The following is a 17,075-nucleotide window of genomic DNA, read 5'->3' on the forward strand; positions in this document are numbered from 1 at the left end:
TGTAGAAGAATTGTGAACTGGGGAGCGTAGTATAGAAGAGACATGTTGGTGGAATGGACAGAAAGGTAATGGTTGAATTTCAATGCAGAGAAATGAAGTGATTAATTATGGTAGGAGGAATATAGAGACCCAGTATTTAAAAAAAAAAAGGAAACAGCTCTTCGGCGGGGGAGTGGGGGGAGGAGGGGGGGGGGGGGGGGGGGGGAGGATGCAGGAGCAGAGGGACCTGGGTGTCTATGTGCATAAATCATTGAAGGTAGCAGGATGGGTTGAGAGAGCAGTTAATAAAGCATACAGGTACCTGTGCTTTAGTAATGGGGACATATAGCACAGAGCTAAATAGCTGGCTTTTAAAGCAGGTCAGCAGCGTGGGTTCAATTCCCGTACCAGCCTTCTCGGACAGGTGCCGGAATGTGGCGACTAGGGGCTTTTCACAGTAACTTCATTTGAAGCCTACTTGTGACAATAAGCGATTTTCATTTCATTAGATTACAAGAGCAGGGGAGTTGTGTTTAATTTGTATCAGTCACTAGTTCAGTCTCCGATGCAATATTGTGTTCAGCTCTGGACGCAGCATTCTATGAAGGCTGTGAAGGCATTACGCAAAGGGTGCAAAAGTGATTCACAAGAATGGTTCCAGAGGTTAATTTGAGTTATGAAGATAGATTGGGGAAGTTAAGACTTTTTCTTAGAGAATAGAACGTTGAGAGGAGATTTGGTCTTGGTGCTCAAAATTATGAGGGGCATGGGGAGAAAGAATCTGTTTCCGCTTGTGAAAGGATCGAGAAGAAAAGGGCAGAGATGTAAAGTAATTGGCAAAAGGTGCAAGAGTGCCACGAGGAGAAACTTTATGCAGCGAATAGTCAGTGTTTGGAATGCATGAGGCAGCTTCAGTTGAAGCATTCAAATGGTAATTAGTCTGTTACCTGAAAAGGAAAGAATGTGAAGGGTAATAAGGAGGAGGCAGGGGATTTGAAGAGCTGGTTTGGACATGTTGGGCCAAATAGCTTTCTGCGTGATAGAGCAATTTAAAAATAATCAATTAATAATAATGGCCCTGAACAATGATGAGTCCGCTGGACCTGATGGCCTGCATTCTAGTGTCCTAAACTGGATGCAGAGATGGTGTGCGCACTGGTTGTGATTCCAAAATTTCCCTTTTTTTGGGGGAGAAAGGTCCAGGCGGATGGGAAAACTGCAAATTACTACACTTCTGTTCAAAAAAAAGAGTGCAGAATTAGGGGGCTCAGTTTCAAAATAAAATCTCCGGGTAAGCATTTTCCAAGGCGGCCTTCAGGATGCACAACAGCGCAGAATCGCTGAGCAGAAACGTATAGCCAAGTTCCGCACACATGAGTACGGCCTCAACCGGGACCTGGGATTCATGTCGCATTACATTGATCCCCCACCATCTGGCCTGGGCTTGCGAAATCCTGCCAACTGTCCAGGCTTGAGACAATTCACACCTCTTTAACCTGGGGTTGTGAATGCGTGTCTAATTCACTTGTCTCAGTCCGGAAGAAACTATCTCGAACACGTCCGTACTTCAGAATATTCTTTATTGCGATCGGGGCCGCTCTCTAGGTATTCCAAAGAAACACCTCAGAGTGTCAAAGTCTTGCTCAAAACATCCCTTTTTAATATGTTTCTTTAAGGGGTTGTCTCTTACATTCACTTGAACTTGCCCACATTTCAAAGCATAGTTTGGTTATTACAATAGTTCCAGTACATGATTTTACAGACTTTGAGGTTATCTATTGGCACATGATAATGTAGCAGTTTTAGCTTAATTAACAAGTGTTAGCTATAGTTGCAAGCGGCTCCCACATTTCATATCCTGTCATCTGGCCATGCGCCTTGTTTCTCAAGGCTGTTTGGCTTATAGTCATGAGTCGGCTCACGACTTCAAATATCACTCCCTTCTCTGAGCAAATTCATTCTCCTTCAATGGCTTCAATAACATATTTGTTTCCGCTTGTGTCACCACAGTGATTTTCCACTAATGTATCCTGGTCATTCTGGCTCTTTCTAGCTATTAACCCTTGCTTCACATCCTCAGGGTTACCCCTATCTCCGAAAGCTAGTGTTTGAAACAAACATGTTGGACTTTAACCTGGTGTTGTAAGACTTCTTGCTGTGCTCACCCCGGTCGGCATCTCCACATCAAAATAAAATAAAAGATCTCCCATTTAAACTGAGATGAGGAATTTCTTCTCTGAATGTTAAATCTTTGGAATTCTATTTCCAAAAAAGCAGTGGAGGGAGGATCATTGTCTAACATAGCCTTGTAGATTTAAAATCTGAATAAATTCAAGTGGGTTAAGGGTTATGGAGATTGAGCAGGAAAGTACAGTTGAGGCCACAATCCGATCAACAGTCGTATTGAATAATGGAACAGGCTTGTGGGCTAACTGGTCTTTTCCTATTTTTCATATTCTTTTTCCTCTGGGATACTGTTGAGGTGCATGGCCTTTGCTGTAGCCCATGCCTTCAGTTGTTTAGTAATATGTGGAGTGAATCGATTTATCTGAAGACGCATCTGTAATGCAAGGCACCTTGAGAGGAGGCTGAAATGGATCAAATAAACAATGCTGAGGATAGTTGCAAATACTTCGGCCATGTCTTTTGCACTGATATTCTGCGCTTCCCCCATGAGGGTGGGGATCAGTTGTGGAGCCACCTCTGGCTAGTAGTATTACCTTTGCAAACACAATGAAAGTTGTCATCCCGGAATGGTTAATTATGTACTCTGCTTTGAAATTGCAGGTCTTGTGTGTCCTTGGGTCCCAGAAATCGTTCAGTTGGAGCAGCTGCCAAAAGCCAGGTAGGAAGAGCTCAATACATCTTCCTTTACAAAGAGTTGGAAAATTCCAGACAAAGGTGTTTTAAGCATATTATTGTGGCATAACTAATCTATCTGATACCCTGGGTGTACAGGTGAACCACGGTTTTAAATAATGCTTGCTACCTCCCAATTCCATGAGAATTATAAGAAGACATTACTGAGAAATCTGTCAAGGGTCCTCACTTGTAAAGGTTTTCTATCCAAAGCTGAGAAGATAATGGTAAACTATTCAAGATTGGTAAAGTATCCTGAATGAATAGAAATGTAAACGGGCAATCTTTGGGTCATCTAATAGCTACATTGGGCATGGACTTATGTTCTGGTAGCAGGTAGGGCATGCAGTTTGTATGAACCACATTCAGCATTTTCTGAAGTTACTGATCCTAATTCCTGATTGATTTGGACCAGGTAGGTTTGACGATAAGTGTTGCCTTTTTCACCAGGAAGATGTGTGCTACAAAACAAATTACGGTCAATAAGATCACCACGCTCTTCTATAGGCACAACACAAGAAAGAAGAGCAGTAATAAACATATGGCATGTTGAGTCTGCACTGTCATTCAATATGACCATGACTGATCTTGGGCTCATTTTCCCACTTTCTCCCCATAGCCCACGATCCCAGCAAGACTTGTTGCTCGTTATGCTTTCCCTTAATTTGCTCTGTTTTAATTACATTTGCTCAAGAGTCGCCAGGTATCTTTCTGATACCACCACAAGGTTGAAAACCAAATACTGATCAATGACTCGATACACCAGTTAGTAAGTTTGAAATTAATGCACATTTTATTTACACACAGTCAATTATTACTCATGCATAAACTCTACTCACTAAACTACAACTACTACTAAAAGCCTATACTTAGCTTTGGGCGCCTACTCAGTCAGAGGAACAATGGCCGTTGTCCGGTTCTGATACTGCTGGCTTCGAACTGGTATAGAATAGTAGCTAGGAGCGCCTATCTCGTAGCGTGCGTTGACCTTAGACTTACTTGGCTGGTGCCAGGTGGGCCTCTCGTTGCTGAGAGCCAACGGCCAAGGTGAAGGTGAAGATGGAGAAATGAGAGAGCGAACTGTCCTTGGGGACTCTTCTTTATAGTCCACAGGGTTTCGCACCCTTCTGGACGGACCTTGGGCTTGGTCTAAATTAATTGGACCATGCCCCAATCGTTTGTATCGATTCTCTCCAATAACTGGGTCATTCCCCAATCGCTGGGCGGGCCCTAGGTAACCGTTGGCCTGCCTTTGTTTTAGTCTCCACTGGCGCCGGCCGGGGAGTCTGTCCTGGTACCGATTGTTTCAATGTTTCTTTTTGTCCCCGGAGATAGCTCATTACTATGCTAATGGCTTGTAGTTTCAGTTCTGTCTGGGCTCTGCAAGTTCCAATCCACAGGAAACCTTGTACTTGCTTGTTTTTCTAGTGCTGTCCATTTTTCCCTGTACTCTTTGCGAATGTCCATTTTGGAATCGGGACGTGGCCACCCCAGGTGGCTACAGACTCCCAAGAAATGCCTTGAATATATGCAACAATGGAGCATCCACAACCTACCGACATAGACAATTCCAAAGATTCATAACTCTTTTGAGTTAAGTAATTTCTCCATGTTTTTGAGTCTCCAACCAGAGGTACAATCTCCGCAACTAGTCTATCAAGCCCCCTCAGAATTTTATAGGTTTCAATGAGATTGCCTCTCATTCTTCTAAACACCAGAGAATATAAGCCCAATTTACTTAGCATTTCATCTTTTCATCATGGAGCAACCTGCTGCTCAGCCCCATATCCAGAAATTAACCTAGTGAACCTAATTCTATTGCAAATGTATCCCTCAAGTAAAGGAACTATAATTGCACAGAGTACTCCAGATGTGGTCTTACCGATGCCCTATATAAGGCTTCCTTGTACTCCATTCCCCTTGCAATTGTTATGGGCCAGGGTTTAGAGAACCCCAAAGTGTATCATGGAGTTCACCTGACCCACAACTTTTAATAGATTGTGGTATGGGGAGCACACGGCCCATTCCACAGGTGTGGTGCAGCAGACAACAGTATTTTTTAAAGCAAAACAATGTTTATTCTATGAACTCAAGTTAATCTTTTTAAAACATACAGTGAACATCTTAGCAACCATCAATTAAAATACAACCCCCAAAGAATACAACACTAAGGAATCCTTAAATGTTCCTTTTAACATCCATAAGACATTTAAACAACCTTTAACAGAAGCACATCAGGTTTAAATTCACTACTGAGAACAGTTATCACTCTGAATTCACCAAATTATCTAGCGATAGTCTTCACATGGCAGAGAGACAACATTACACCTTCTGTGGCTGACTGCAGCTCCAACACTGAAACAAAACCAAAAAACAAACACATCTAAGCTTTTCTCAAAGTAAAACTGAAAGCTGACACAGCCCAACTCCACCCACATTCTGACATCACTGCAGTAATAAACACCCATTTCTGAAAGGTACACCCACGACAGTTATTCTATAAAAAAAACACCCATTTCTTAAAGGTACTCTCACATGACTCAAGGCCAACATTGCATTTACCTTCCTAATTACTTGCTGTACCTGCGTGTTGACTTTGTGATTACTGTAAAAAGAGTGTCCAGATCCCTCGTAACTGCAACATTCTGTAGTCTCCATTTAAATAATATTCTGTCCAGTGGATAATCTCATATTTTTCCATGTTATGCTCCTCCTTGTCAGTGTTTTACCCACTCTGTTTACTCATTATACCCCTTTTGCAGACTTTTCATGAGCAGCACGGTAGCATAGGGGTTAGCACTATGGCTTCACAGCTCCAGGGTCCCAGGTTCAATTCCCGCTTGGGTCACTGTCTGCGTGGAGTCTGCTTGTTCTCCCCGTGTCTGCGTGGGTTTCCTCTGGGTGCTCTGGTTTCCTCCCACAGTCCAAAGACGTGCAGGTTAGGTGGATTTGCCATCCTAAATTGCCCTTGGGTTTGATGGGATTGCTGGGTTACAGGGATAGGGTGGAGGTGTGGACTTAAGCAGGGTGCTCTTTCCATGAGCCGGTGGATGGGAGGGGGTGCAGACTTGATGGGCCGAATGGCCTCCTGCACTGTAAATTCTATGATGAGGCTTTATCCTCCTCATAACTTTCTTTCCTCGTTAGCTTGCTGTAACATCAGCATATTTTTTCTTCAGTGCAGTTGGTCCCTTCAAAATCGTAAGAAGCTGAAACCCAACACTGACCCCTGCAGTACTTTACCTTGTTCTAGTTCCAGTTTGCCGACCTGAAAATGACCCATTTACCCCAACATGCTGATTCTGTTACCTAGCCAGTCTTTTATCCATGATATGTCACCTTTTGTGCGGTCAGCTTTTTTATTGTGTATTGAATTCAAATTGCCAGCTGCCATGGTGGGAATTAAAGGTAAGTGCACTGTCTTGTATGCTGGTGAACTCTGCAGGTCAGGAAAGTTGCACTTCAAGCTCTCTGCTGTGCTGCAGTAGCAGAAGAGAATCACCTGTTTATCCCACTTCTGTTAGCTCTCTGCCTACCAAGTGTGTTGTGTGTTGATTTGACACTGCTTGCACCATTGGATTTGGACATGTAACTCCAGATATTTTAATACTTTCAACTAATTGCACTGTATTTTGAAGTTATAACAGTTAACTGTCCATTCCTTTAAAGAAACCTGAACCATTACAAAGTCTTAAATATAATTTGTGATGCAATTGGGACCAGACCAAGTTGTACTTCATGTATAAATAAGAAAATATTACTAGTTTGTTTAAAGTATTGTGAATCAAATTTTAATTTCTCGTTTTATAGCTAGTGTCCAATGTGAAAAACACTTTACAAGGATTTAAAAGGTTCCATGGCCGGGCTTTCTCCGATCCGTTTATAAGAGCTGAACAACCCAAGCTTGGGTATGAACTCGTCCAGATGTCAAATGGTACCACAGGTGTTAAGGTTAGTGTCATTTAACTGCAGTGCATGCTTTGCCATTAGAATGGAAATAAGTTCTATGCCTTGGTCCAAATGTAACCTCGTATGTTATTCAGGCGACTTCCAAATTGGTGAAAATTGAACACCAAAGAGTTTAAAAGAAAAGCTCCTCTTTTCAATTTTATTTTTTTCTATTTGGGCTTGTACCTTTTTTAATTTTTTTAAATAGAACTGAAATACCTTCAATAAAATTGAACAAGTGATGGCTATCACTAGTTCTACAAATTTAAACATTTCTATCCAAAAAATTAAGCTGAATGTTTTCTTTGGTGTGGTTAGTGAAAGCTTGCTAAAAGTACATCCACATATGAATGCAGTACGGTGAGCACGTTAGAAATCATTCACTGGCCTACCGATGAATACCTCACCTGAATAACACCGTATTCTGCAGTTAATGCTGTAATGCAATGAGTTGTGAAATATTTTACATTTATTAACGTGTTTTCTAATTCAAGACCCACAAGTGCCCTAAATAGAATGAACCATCCAAGTTTGCTGGTGGCGAGTGTTGCATGTAACTAGCACGTCGCCACGGGTCAGACACGCTGGAAGTCAAGGATATTCAATTGCACCTTGAGCGCCATTGGAATACGTGGATGCCAGGATTTGGTGCTGATAAGATTGGCCCTTGTAAGGGTGGTCTGCACAGCTATGGCTGAAACGTCGAACAACCAAGTAACACATTGATGGACAGATAATTTCTACAACAGTTCTGGGCATGTTTTACATTGTCACATTTGTCCTCCGCTTCTGTTGAGGGACCTGTAAAGGGTGAAACTGTTTTTCTTTTGTGAAAATGAGCTGGTACCAATATGGAATGGTGATGTTTCTTCTTCTTCATTGGTTCGTGGAATGTTTTTTTAAAAAATAATTTTTATTGGAATTTTTTACAGAAAATATAAAACATAACGACAAACAATGAAATGCAACAAAATAACCCATAATAACTGTAACACCTCCCAGACCGTATCGACGCATGTATCACATCCCCCCACCCCCCCAACCCCAATGAACAACAAAAGAACTTAAAATTAAATTAAAATTAAATAAACAAACATAGTCATCGTCTCCCCCCCGGGTTGCTGCTGCTACTGTCCTCGTACCCTATCGTTGAGCCAGAAAGTCGAGGAAAGGTTGCCACCGCCTAAAGAACCCTTGTACCAACCCTCTCAGGGCGAATTTGACCTTCTCTAGCTTAATGAAACCCGCCATGTCATTGATCCAGGTCTCCACGCTTGGGGGCCTCGCATCCTTCCATTGTAGCAAGATCCTTCGCCGGGCTACTAGGGACGCAAAGGCCAGCACACCAGCCTCTTTCGCCTCCTGCACTCCCGGCTCCACCCGCAACCCCAAAAACCGCGAGTCCCCATCCTGGCTTGACCCTGGATCCCACCACCCTCGACACCGTCCTCGCCACCCCCTTCCAGAACTCCTCCAGTGCCGGGCATGCCCAGAACATATGGGCATGGTTCACTGGACTCCCCGAGCACCTGACACACCTGTCTTCACCCCCAAAGAACCTACTCATCCTCGTCCCAGTCATGTGGGCCCGGTGCAGCACCTTGAATTGGATGAGGCTAAGCCGTGCACATGAGGAGGAAGAATTAACCCTCTCCAGGGCATCAGCCCATGTCCCGTCTTCGATCTGTTCCCCCAGTTCCCCCTCCCACTTAGCTTTCAGCTCCTCTACTGACGCCTCCTCCGCCTCCTGCATAACCTTGTAGATATCAGATATCTTCCCCTCTCCGACCCAGACCCCCGAGAGCACCCTGTCACTCACCCCCCCCCTCGCGGGAAGCGAAGGGAATCCCTCCACCTGCCGTCTAGCAAATGCCTTTACCCGCAGATACCTGAACATGTTTCCCGGGGGGAGCCCAAATTTCTCCTCCAACTCCCCCAGGCTCGCAAACCTCCCATCAATAAACAGGTCCCTCAGCTGTCTGATGCCCGCTCTGTGCCAACCCTGAAATCCCCCATCAATGTTCCCCGGGACGAACCTATGGTTCCCCCTTAACGGAGCCTCCATCGAGCCCCCCACTTCTCCCCTATGTCGCCTCCACTGCCCCCAAATCTTGAGGGTAGCCGCCACCACCGGACTCGTGGTATACCTCGTAGGAGGGAGCGGCCACGGCGCCGTTACCAGGGCCCCCAGGCTTGTATCTCCACAGGACGCCCTCTCCATCCGTTTCCATGCTGCCCCCTCCCCCTCCATTACCCACTTGCGCACCATCGACACATTGGCCGCCCAATAATACCCGAGAGATTGGGTAACGCCAGCCCCCCCCCCCCCATCTCTACCCCGCTCCAAGAAGACCCTCTTCACCCTCGGGGTCCCATGCGTCCAAACAAAGCTCATGATGCTGCTAGTCACCCTTCTAAAAAAGGCCCTAGGGATAAAGATGGGCAAACACTGAAAAAGGAACAAGAACCTCGGGAGAACCGTCATTTTGACGGACTGCGCTCTACCTGCCAACGATAGCGGCACCATGTCCCACCTTTTAAATTCCTCCTCCATCTGCTCCACCAGCCTGGTAAAATGAGAGTCCCCCAACTCCTGGCCACCTGCACCCCCAGGTATCTGAAACTCTTCACTGCCCTCTTAAATGGGAGTCTCCCAATTCCCTCCTCCTGATCACCCGGGTGTACTACAAATACCTCGCTCTTGCCTAAATTTAACTTATAGCCCGAGAAGCCCCCAAATTCCGCTAACAGCTCCATCACCCACGGCATTCCCCCTTCTGGATCCGCCACATACAACAGCAGGTCGTCCGCATACAGCGATACACGATGTTCCTCCCCACCCCGCACCAGACCCCTCCATCTCCCTGACTCCCTCAACGCCATAGCCAAAGGTTCAATCGCCAGTGCAAAGAGCAAGGGGGACAGGGGGCACCCCTGCCTGGTCCCACGGTAGAGCCTAAAGTACTCCGATCTCCTTCCATTGGTAACTACACTTGCCATCGGAGCTGCGTAGAGCAGCCTCACCCATTTGATGAATCCCTCCCCGAATCCGAACCGCTCCAGCACCTCCCACAGGTACCCCCACTCATATCAAACGCTTTCTCCGCATCCAGCGCCACCACTATCTCCGCCTCCCCCTCCACTGCCGGCATCATAATAACATTTAGCAGTCTCCGTCCCTTGACAAATCCTGTCTGATCCTCGTGTATCACCCCTGGCACACAGTCCTCTATCCTGGTGGCCAGGATCTTCACCAGCAACTTAGCGTCAACATTGAGGAGCAAGATAGGCCTGTATGATCCACACTGCAAGGGGTCCTTATCCCGCTTCAGGATCAGAGAGATCAGTGCCCGCGACATCGTCGGGGGCAAAGCCCACCCCTCCCATGCCTCATTGAAGGCTCGCACCAACAGCGGGCCCACCAGATCCGCATACTTTTTATTAAATTCCACCGGGAACCCGTCCGGCCCCGGCGCCTTATCTGACTGCATTTGTCCAATCCCCCTGACTAGCTCCTCCAACTCTATCGGCGCCCCAGCCCCTCTACCAGCTCCTCTTGAACCCTTGGGAAACATGGCCTGTTCATGAAGCTCTCCATCCCCCCTCTCCCCATCGGAGGTTCCGACCGGTACAGTTCCTCGTAGAAGTCCCTAAAGACCCCATTTACTTCTGTCCCCTTCTGCACTACATTCCCACCCCTATCCGTCACTCCACCAATTTCCCTAGCCGCATCTCGCCTGCGGAGCTGATGCGCCAACATCCTGCTCGCCTTCTCCCCATACTCGTATACCGCGCCCTGCGCCCTCTTCCACTGTGTCTCCGCCTTTCTGGTGGTCAACAAGTCAAATTTGGCCTGCAAACTATGCCGTTCCCCCAGCAACCCCTCCTCCGGTGCCTCCGCGTATCTCCTGTCTACATCCAGCAGCTCCCCCACCAGTCTCTCCCTCTCCTTCCTCTCCCTTTCCCTGAGGGCCCAGATGGAGATCAGCTCTCCCCGGATCACTGCTTTCAGAGCCTCCCAGACCATCCCCACCTGGACCTCCCCCGTGTCGTTGGTATCAAGATACCCCTCAATATTACCCAGACCCTCCTACACACCTCCTCATCAGCCAGCATCCCCACATCCAGGCATCAGAGCGGGCGCTGGTCCCGCGCCTCCCCCATCTCCAGATCAACCCAGTGCGGAGCATGGTCTGAAATCGCTATGGCCGAATACTCGGCATCCTGCACCTTCGGGATCAATCCCTGCCGGCTAGCCATAGCTTATCGACTGCTCGCCCCAGGCCAGCTCGCCCCGCCTGACCCGTTTCCCATGGCGATAACGCCTCTCCTCTACCCCCCCCCCCCGGCCCACACCAGCTCCTTCCTGGCCATTCCAGCAGCAACCCGGTATCCCCCACCCCCCCAGGCTAGGATCCCTCCTAGCCGCGACGCACCCTCCATGATACTTCCGTGAGTCAGCTGACTTCTGCTGACCCGGCAGCTCCCGCCAAAACCCATCCCCTCCCGGCATGGGGTCATCCCCCTCTTGCCACACCTCCTTGGCACCGCTTCAGCGTGGGAAAGAAAACCACTAGAGGCCAAGCCCCCACCTCCAGCTCCGCCCCCCCGCCCCACAGCGCGGGAAACCAGAGGAAAGCCCGCGCTTTCACACTGCCACACCCCACCCTTCTGACGCAGCTCCCCAAAATCCAGTTTCACCCCAACCCCCAGCCACGTACAGAAGAGAACATATAAAGCACATACCCCCAGCGTTCCCCACATACCCCACACCCATACCCAACAAACAAACCCACCCGGAAACAGAGCAAAAAGAAAACCAGCATAAAAAGAACTCGTGTCAAAATTGAAGAACAGCAACAGCGAAAACAGCAACGGCCATAGTGTGTCCCCAGACCCTAGTTCGAGTCCAGCTTCTCCGCCTGTACAAAGGCCCACGCCTCCTCCGAGGACTCGAAGTAGTGGTGCCGGTCCTTGTATGTCACCCACAGACGCGCAGGCTGCAGCATTCCAAATCTGACCTGCTTGGCATGTAGCACCGCCTTCGTCCGGTTGAACCCGGCCCGCCGCTTTGCCACCTCCGCACTCCAGTCCTGGTAGATTCGCACTACCGAATTCTCCCACTTGCTGCTCCTCTCTTTCTTGGCCCAGCGCAGCACACACTCCCGGTCACTAAATCGATGGAACCGCACCAGCACCGCCCGCGGGGGTTCATTTGCCTTGGGCCTCCTGGCCAGCACTCTGTGAGCTCCCTCAAGCTCCAGGGGCAAATGGAAGGACCCCGCTCCCATCAACGAGCTCAACATCGTGGTCACGTACGACGGGAGATCCGACCCCGCCAGGCCCAGGATCCTCAAATTCTTTCTCCTCGTGCGAACGTCCAGCTCCTCCAAGCGGTCTTGCCACTTTTTGTGAAGTGCCTCGTGCAACTCCACTTTCCCCACGAGGACCATGGCCGCCTCCTCCCACTCAGCGGCCTGTTGCTGCAACTCCCGAATGGACACCTCCTGGGCCGCCTGGGTCCCAAGCAGCTTGTTGGTAGTCGTATTCAGGGAGTCCAGCAACTCAGCCTTCAGCTCCGCAAAACAGCGCAGAAGAGAGGCTTGCTGCTCCTGCGCCCACTTCCACCAGTCCTCGGGTGTTCCGCGGGCCGCCATTTTGTCCTTCTTCCCCCGCTTTTCTTGGGGAGCTGCTGCAGCTTTTTCCTTTGCCCCACTCCGGGTGAGCACCATAAATTATGGGGAATGCTCCTCTAGACACCTTCCCCCACCAGGATTCGTCGAGATAGCGCCGTTTGGGGCCCTCAAATCGGCCTAAAAGTCCTTAAGTAGCGGGAGCTGCGGTGCGGCTTAGCTCCGCATAGCCGCAACCGGAAGTTTCCAAAGCCGATTTTCTGACCGCTCCACTCCTGGTCCAGGCCATCCACCGATGGAGAATCTTAGAAGGAGTGTTCCCACACGGGGAAAAGTCCAAACAGCACCACTACGAGCCCTTAAAAGAGCTCCAAAGTCCGAAAATAACGGGAGCCACTGAACGTGCGGCTTAGCTCCGCATCACCGCTACCGGAAGTCCGTCCCCGCTTCGTCAATGGCCTTGGTGAGATCTTTTCACAGTTCTTCCCTCTGCTGCTAGAATTCAGCTTTCATAAAGGCCCTCAAGTCAGCTTGAGGCCTCTAAGCTGGCCCTTCCCCCGCCTGCATGCTTGCAGAGGCTTTTGTCTGCTGCTGCTTCAGCCCAATCTTGCACTGTTTCTGAGGGTCTGATAACCAAGAAACATACTATTCTTGGGGGAAAGTACTCCTCGAACATTCACCTATGCCTTTTCATCGAAATTCCAACCCGTGCCGCCCAAAAAAGAGCTCTTTTCTGTAACCTTGGGCAGGAGCTGCCTCTGTGTGATCACTCACTCCATGGTGCACACCGGAAGTCTGGTTCGTGGAATGTTATGTGGTTGATCTTAACCGTTTTTTGCCAATACAATATGCTCTGGGTCCCCATGCCTGATGAGCAGCTTTTAAATATGTCTTTCCTTCACTGTGTTAGACTCTGAACACCATACACTAAGATGAGTGGTGCAGTGTCCCAACCTCTCCACTGCCACTCTTTAATACCAGTGCATAAAATTAGCATAGCATACAGTGTCTCTGAAACTAAGTATTGTCTGCCCAAGATTGTAAACTTGTCATGTGGTAGGCATATATTTAAAGCCATACCGGTAATAACCAACTGGTTATGACATTGAAGTAACTGAGCAGTATGGACCAGGAATTTTCCATCACCAGTCTATGCCAAGTTAGTTGATGTAGACAAGATTACAGTAGGAATATTATTATTGGTCTTGATGCCCCTGAAAGGGGGAAATCTGTGATTTTGTTCTTGGATGACCTCCTGATGGAAATACACATTTTGTAATGTCAGTCAGATAGGACTCCAGGCAAAAAGCTCACGTGTAAAATGGCCACCTGCCATCAACATCATGGAGTGCCTGGTACCAACGAATGGTGTCTTGAGTTTCGCTGTATTCTCATAACTTTTTTAGAAACTGGCTATGAAGTGATGTTGAGCTTTATGAAATGCAGCATTTTAAGTGCAAGCCATTTTTTCCTACCTATTTGTGTGTTGTGTGGTTTAAAGAAGATAATTAAACGACAAAAGCTTCCAACAAGATGCATTTTTCAAATAACATTTTTCTAAGGTACTGATGAGATTTTTTGTTTCAAAACTTTGTTTTAAAAGGTTTTGTACCTGGAAGAGGAACGATGCTTTAGTGTGGAGCAAGTGACTGGAATGTTGATGACTAAACTAAAGGAAACAGCTGAAACTGCACTGAAGAAACCAGTCCTGGATTGTGTAATATCAGTAAGTGATCACGGTTGGATGTTAATTTTATGCAGCAAATATGTACTAGTTTGTTCTGGACAGATGCCATTTCTTCTATCTGTGTACTTTCTATAGGTTCCATGTTTCTACACTGATGCTGAGAGGAGATCAGTAATAGATGCTGCGCAAATTGCAGGGCTCAACTGTTTACGACTAATTAATGAAACCACTTCAGGTAATAACTAAATGTTTTTGGGTCTGACTATGCATTTTTATTATGGGAGACAGTACTGGATTAATCATATTCTAGCTGCTGACTTGCACTGAAACAAAAGTATATTGGTACAGGTTCAGGGGTAATGTAAATCAGACAGTTCTATTGTTAATAATAGGATTCAAACCATTGTCTCTGCCCAAAATATAGCATTACTAACTTCTTGCAACCTGTACTCATCTGCATTCATCTAGCTTTTGTTAAGATTATCATTTATATTGTGTCTTTTCAAATTGATTAAGCAATTTATGCAAGCAAGCAATTTTTGTAATGTTGCTATGTAGGCTTGGAATCATTTTAGCCCATCGCAAGATTATACAACATCAATGAGCTGATTAATTATTTAACCTTGTTTTGGTCGAGGAAGAATGTTGGTCAAGATACGAGTAGTGCACAGCTCCCTTTGAGGAGTGGCATGTCCTTAATGTTGACCGATTTTGCATGTCATCTGAGGGACAACACAATTTGGCATGTGGCATTTTCACAGCATTGCATTGGAGTTTTAACCTTGATTTTGTGCCATAAATTGGAACTTGCACCCACAACTCTGTGTAATGTCAGAAACTATGAGCAATATTTATCAAGCATTTGAATCCTAATTGAGCTACGACTTTGAATTAGGATGGACTTTTCACAACCTTTATAACAATGGGCTACTAATTTATATGGTTGATGTGGAGACTTCCGGTGGCGGCCATGGAGTGAGTGGTTGCTTATTTGGTAGCTCTCATTCGTGGTGGACCTTTTCCTCTGTTTATGGTGGATTTGATCGACAAAACGGGAGACTGGTGAAGTAGATGAGAAGGATTCCCCACTAGTGTATGGATCGTGGACCAGAAGTGGTCTGAAAAGTAGAGAACGTTGGTCAAAGACAGGAGTGGAGTCTGCAGCACGGGAGAATATGGCAGAAGGATAGGGACCAAAACTGCCGACCCAGTGGTCAAGGGAAAAACTGGTGGTCTGTCTCCAGGAGAGCTTTGCTCAGCAAAGAAAGGAATACCGGGATCTGGTTAAAACTTGAATGGATCGTGTGGAGCAGAGATTGGAAGCTCGGGGCCAGGCGACCCAGAAGGTGGAAGAAGCGGTTGCTGAGCATGATGAGCAGCTGGCCGCGATGGTAGTGGAGATGGGGCTGATGAAGGGCCACCAAAACAGGCTGCAAGAGAAAGCGGAGGATTTGGAGAAAAGGTTGCGCTGGCAGAACCGGAGGATTGTTGGCCTTCAGGGGGGCAGCAAGGGATCAGATGCAGAGACATGTGTGGTGCGTATGTTCGAGAAGCTGCTGGGGGAAGGTGTGTTTGCTTGACCCTTGCAGGTGGACAGGATGCACAGAGTGCTGATGAGGAAGCCCCTGAGGAATGAGCCACCAAGGGCAATGGTGGTACGAATGCATCGGTTCCTGGACAAGGAACAGATCTTGAGGTGGGCCAGGCAGACGAGGAGCTGCATATGGGAAGGCAATGAGCTGCGTATTTACCAGGACTTGGGTGCAGAACTGGCCGAAAGAAGGGTGAACTTCAAGAAGGGCGAACCTCTATGGAGGGGGTGAAGCTCGACGTGCTGTACCCAGCACGTTTGTGGATCACGTATGAGGGTGAGAACTTTACTTCGGAGCGCCAGGTGGAGCGATTAACTTTAAGGACCGGGGACTGGCAGGTGATGAGGACATTAAACTTGGGGGCGAGTGGCTGTGTTCTTTTTTTCTTTAAATTTAGAGTACCCAATTCATTTTTTTTTCAATTGAGGGGCAATTTAGCATGACCAATTGACCTACTCTGCACATTTTTTGGGTTGTGGGGGCGAAACCCACGTAAACAGGTGGAGAATGTGCAAACTCCACACGAACAGTGACCCAGAGCCGTGATCGAACCTGGGACCTCGGCACCGTGAGGCAACAGGGCTAAGCCACTGTGCTGCCCGAATAGCTGTGTTCTTGATATGCTGCTAAAGTTCCTTTCTCTTTGGGCTTTGTATGTTTTTTTTAAAAAATTAGGTTTGGGGCCATTGCTCCGTTTTGTTTGCGGGTTAACTTTGTTCTTAATCGGGGGTGGTGGGTGGAATTTTCTTCTTTGTGTTCGTTGGGGATTGTGATGTTCTGCATATGTATGTCGAGCGGGGGGGAAGGGAGATCAGTGGGGGGTAGGATGCTTGACGCATGGGCGGGGGCTATCAAGCTAGCTGATGAAGCGCAGTGGGGGGCAAGCAGGTTATAAGTTTATTGAGGGAGGTTGTGATTGTTATTTTGTTATGGGATGGGGGGAGGGAGGGGGTTATTGATCTGTTGACAGGGGAGTGACTGCGCTTGGAGACAAATTGGGGGTCAATGGCGATGGGCGGGCCTGAGGAGGCGAGGTTGGTGGGCTGGAGGCTAAGGGGGGTTGTGGTTGATTGGCAGGGAGGTGGGGGTCCGGGTGTCCCCTGACCAGGCAGATCACATGGAACGTGAGAGGGCTGAATGGGCTGGTCAAGAATGTGATCATGATGCCCTCAGAGGGGAGGGAGGGTGGTCTCTATTGACTTAGAGAAGGCCTTCGACAGGGTGGAGTGGATGTATTTGTGGGAGGTCCTGGGGTGGTTTGGGTTTAGGCAGGGTTTTGTAGATTGGGTCCGGTTGCTGTACCAGGCGCTGGTGGCCAGTGTGCGGACGAACCAGGTGAGCTTGGAATATTTCCGACTGAGCCGAGGGACGAGGCAG

General features: G+C 47.7%; 1 protein-coding gene across 1 annotated transcript in view; it reads left to right on the forward strand.

Moving 5' to 3' along the window:
* hspa4a (heat shock protein 4a) overlaps positions 1–17,075 on the forward strand; it is an 86,772-nt gene that overhangs the window by 18,531 nt on the left and 51,166 nt on the right. Inside the window, exons 2-5 of the mRNA XM_038796005.1 lie at positions 2,767–2,824; positions 6,649–6,789; positions 14,023–14,145; positions 14,242–14,341. Of these exons, the coding sequence (XP_038651933.1) occupies positions 2,767–2,824; positions 6,649–6,789; positions 14,023–14,145; positions 14,242–14,341 (422 nt within the window). The remainder of the gene's footprint in view (positions 1–2,766; positions 2,825–6,648; positions 6,790–14,022; positions 14,146–14,241; positions 14,342–17,075) is intronic.

This window comes from Scyliorhinus canicula, chromosome 4 (genome assembly GCF_902713615.1).
Source record: "Scyliorhinus canicula chromosome 4, sScyCan1.1, whole genome shotgun sequence".
Classification (NCBI taxonomy): domain Eukaryota; kingdom Metazoa; phylum Chordata; class Chondrichthyes; order Carcharhiniformes; family Scyliorhinidae; genus Scyliorhinus; species Scyliorhinus canicula.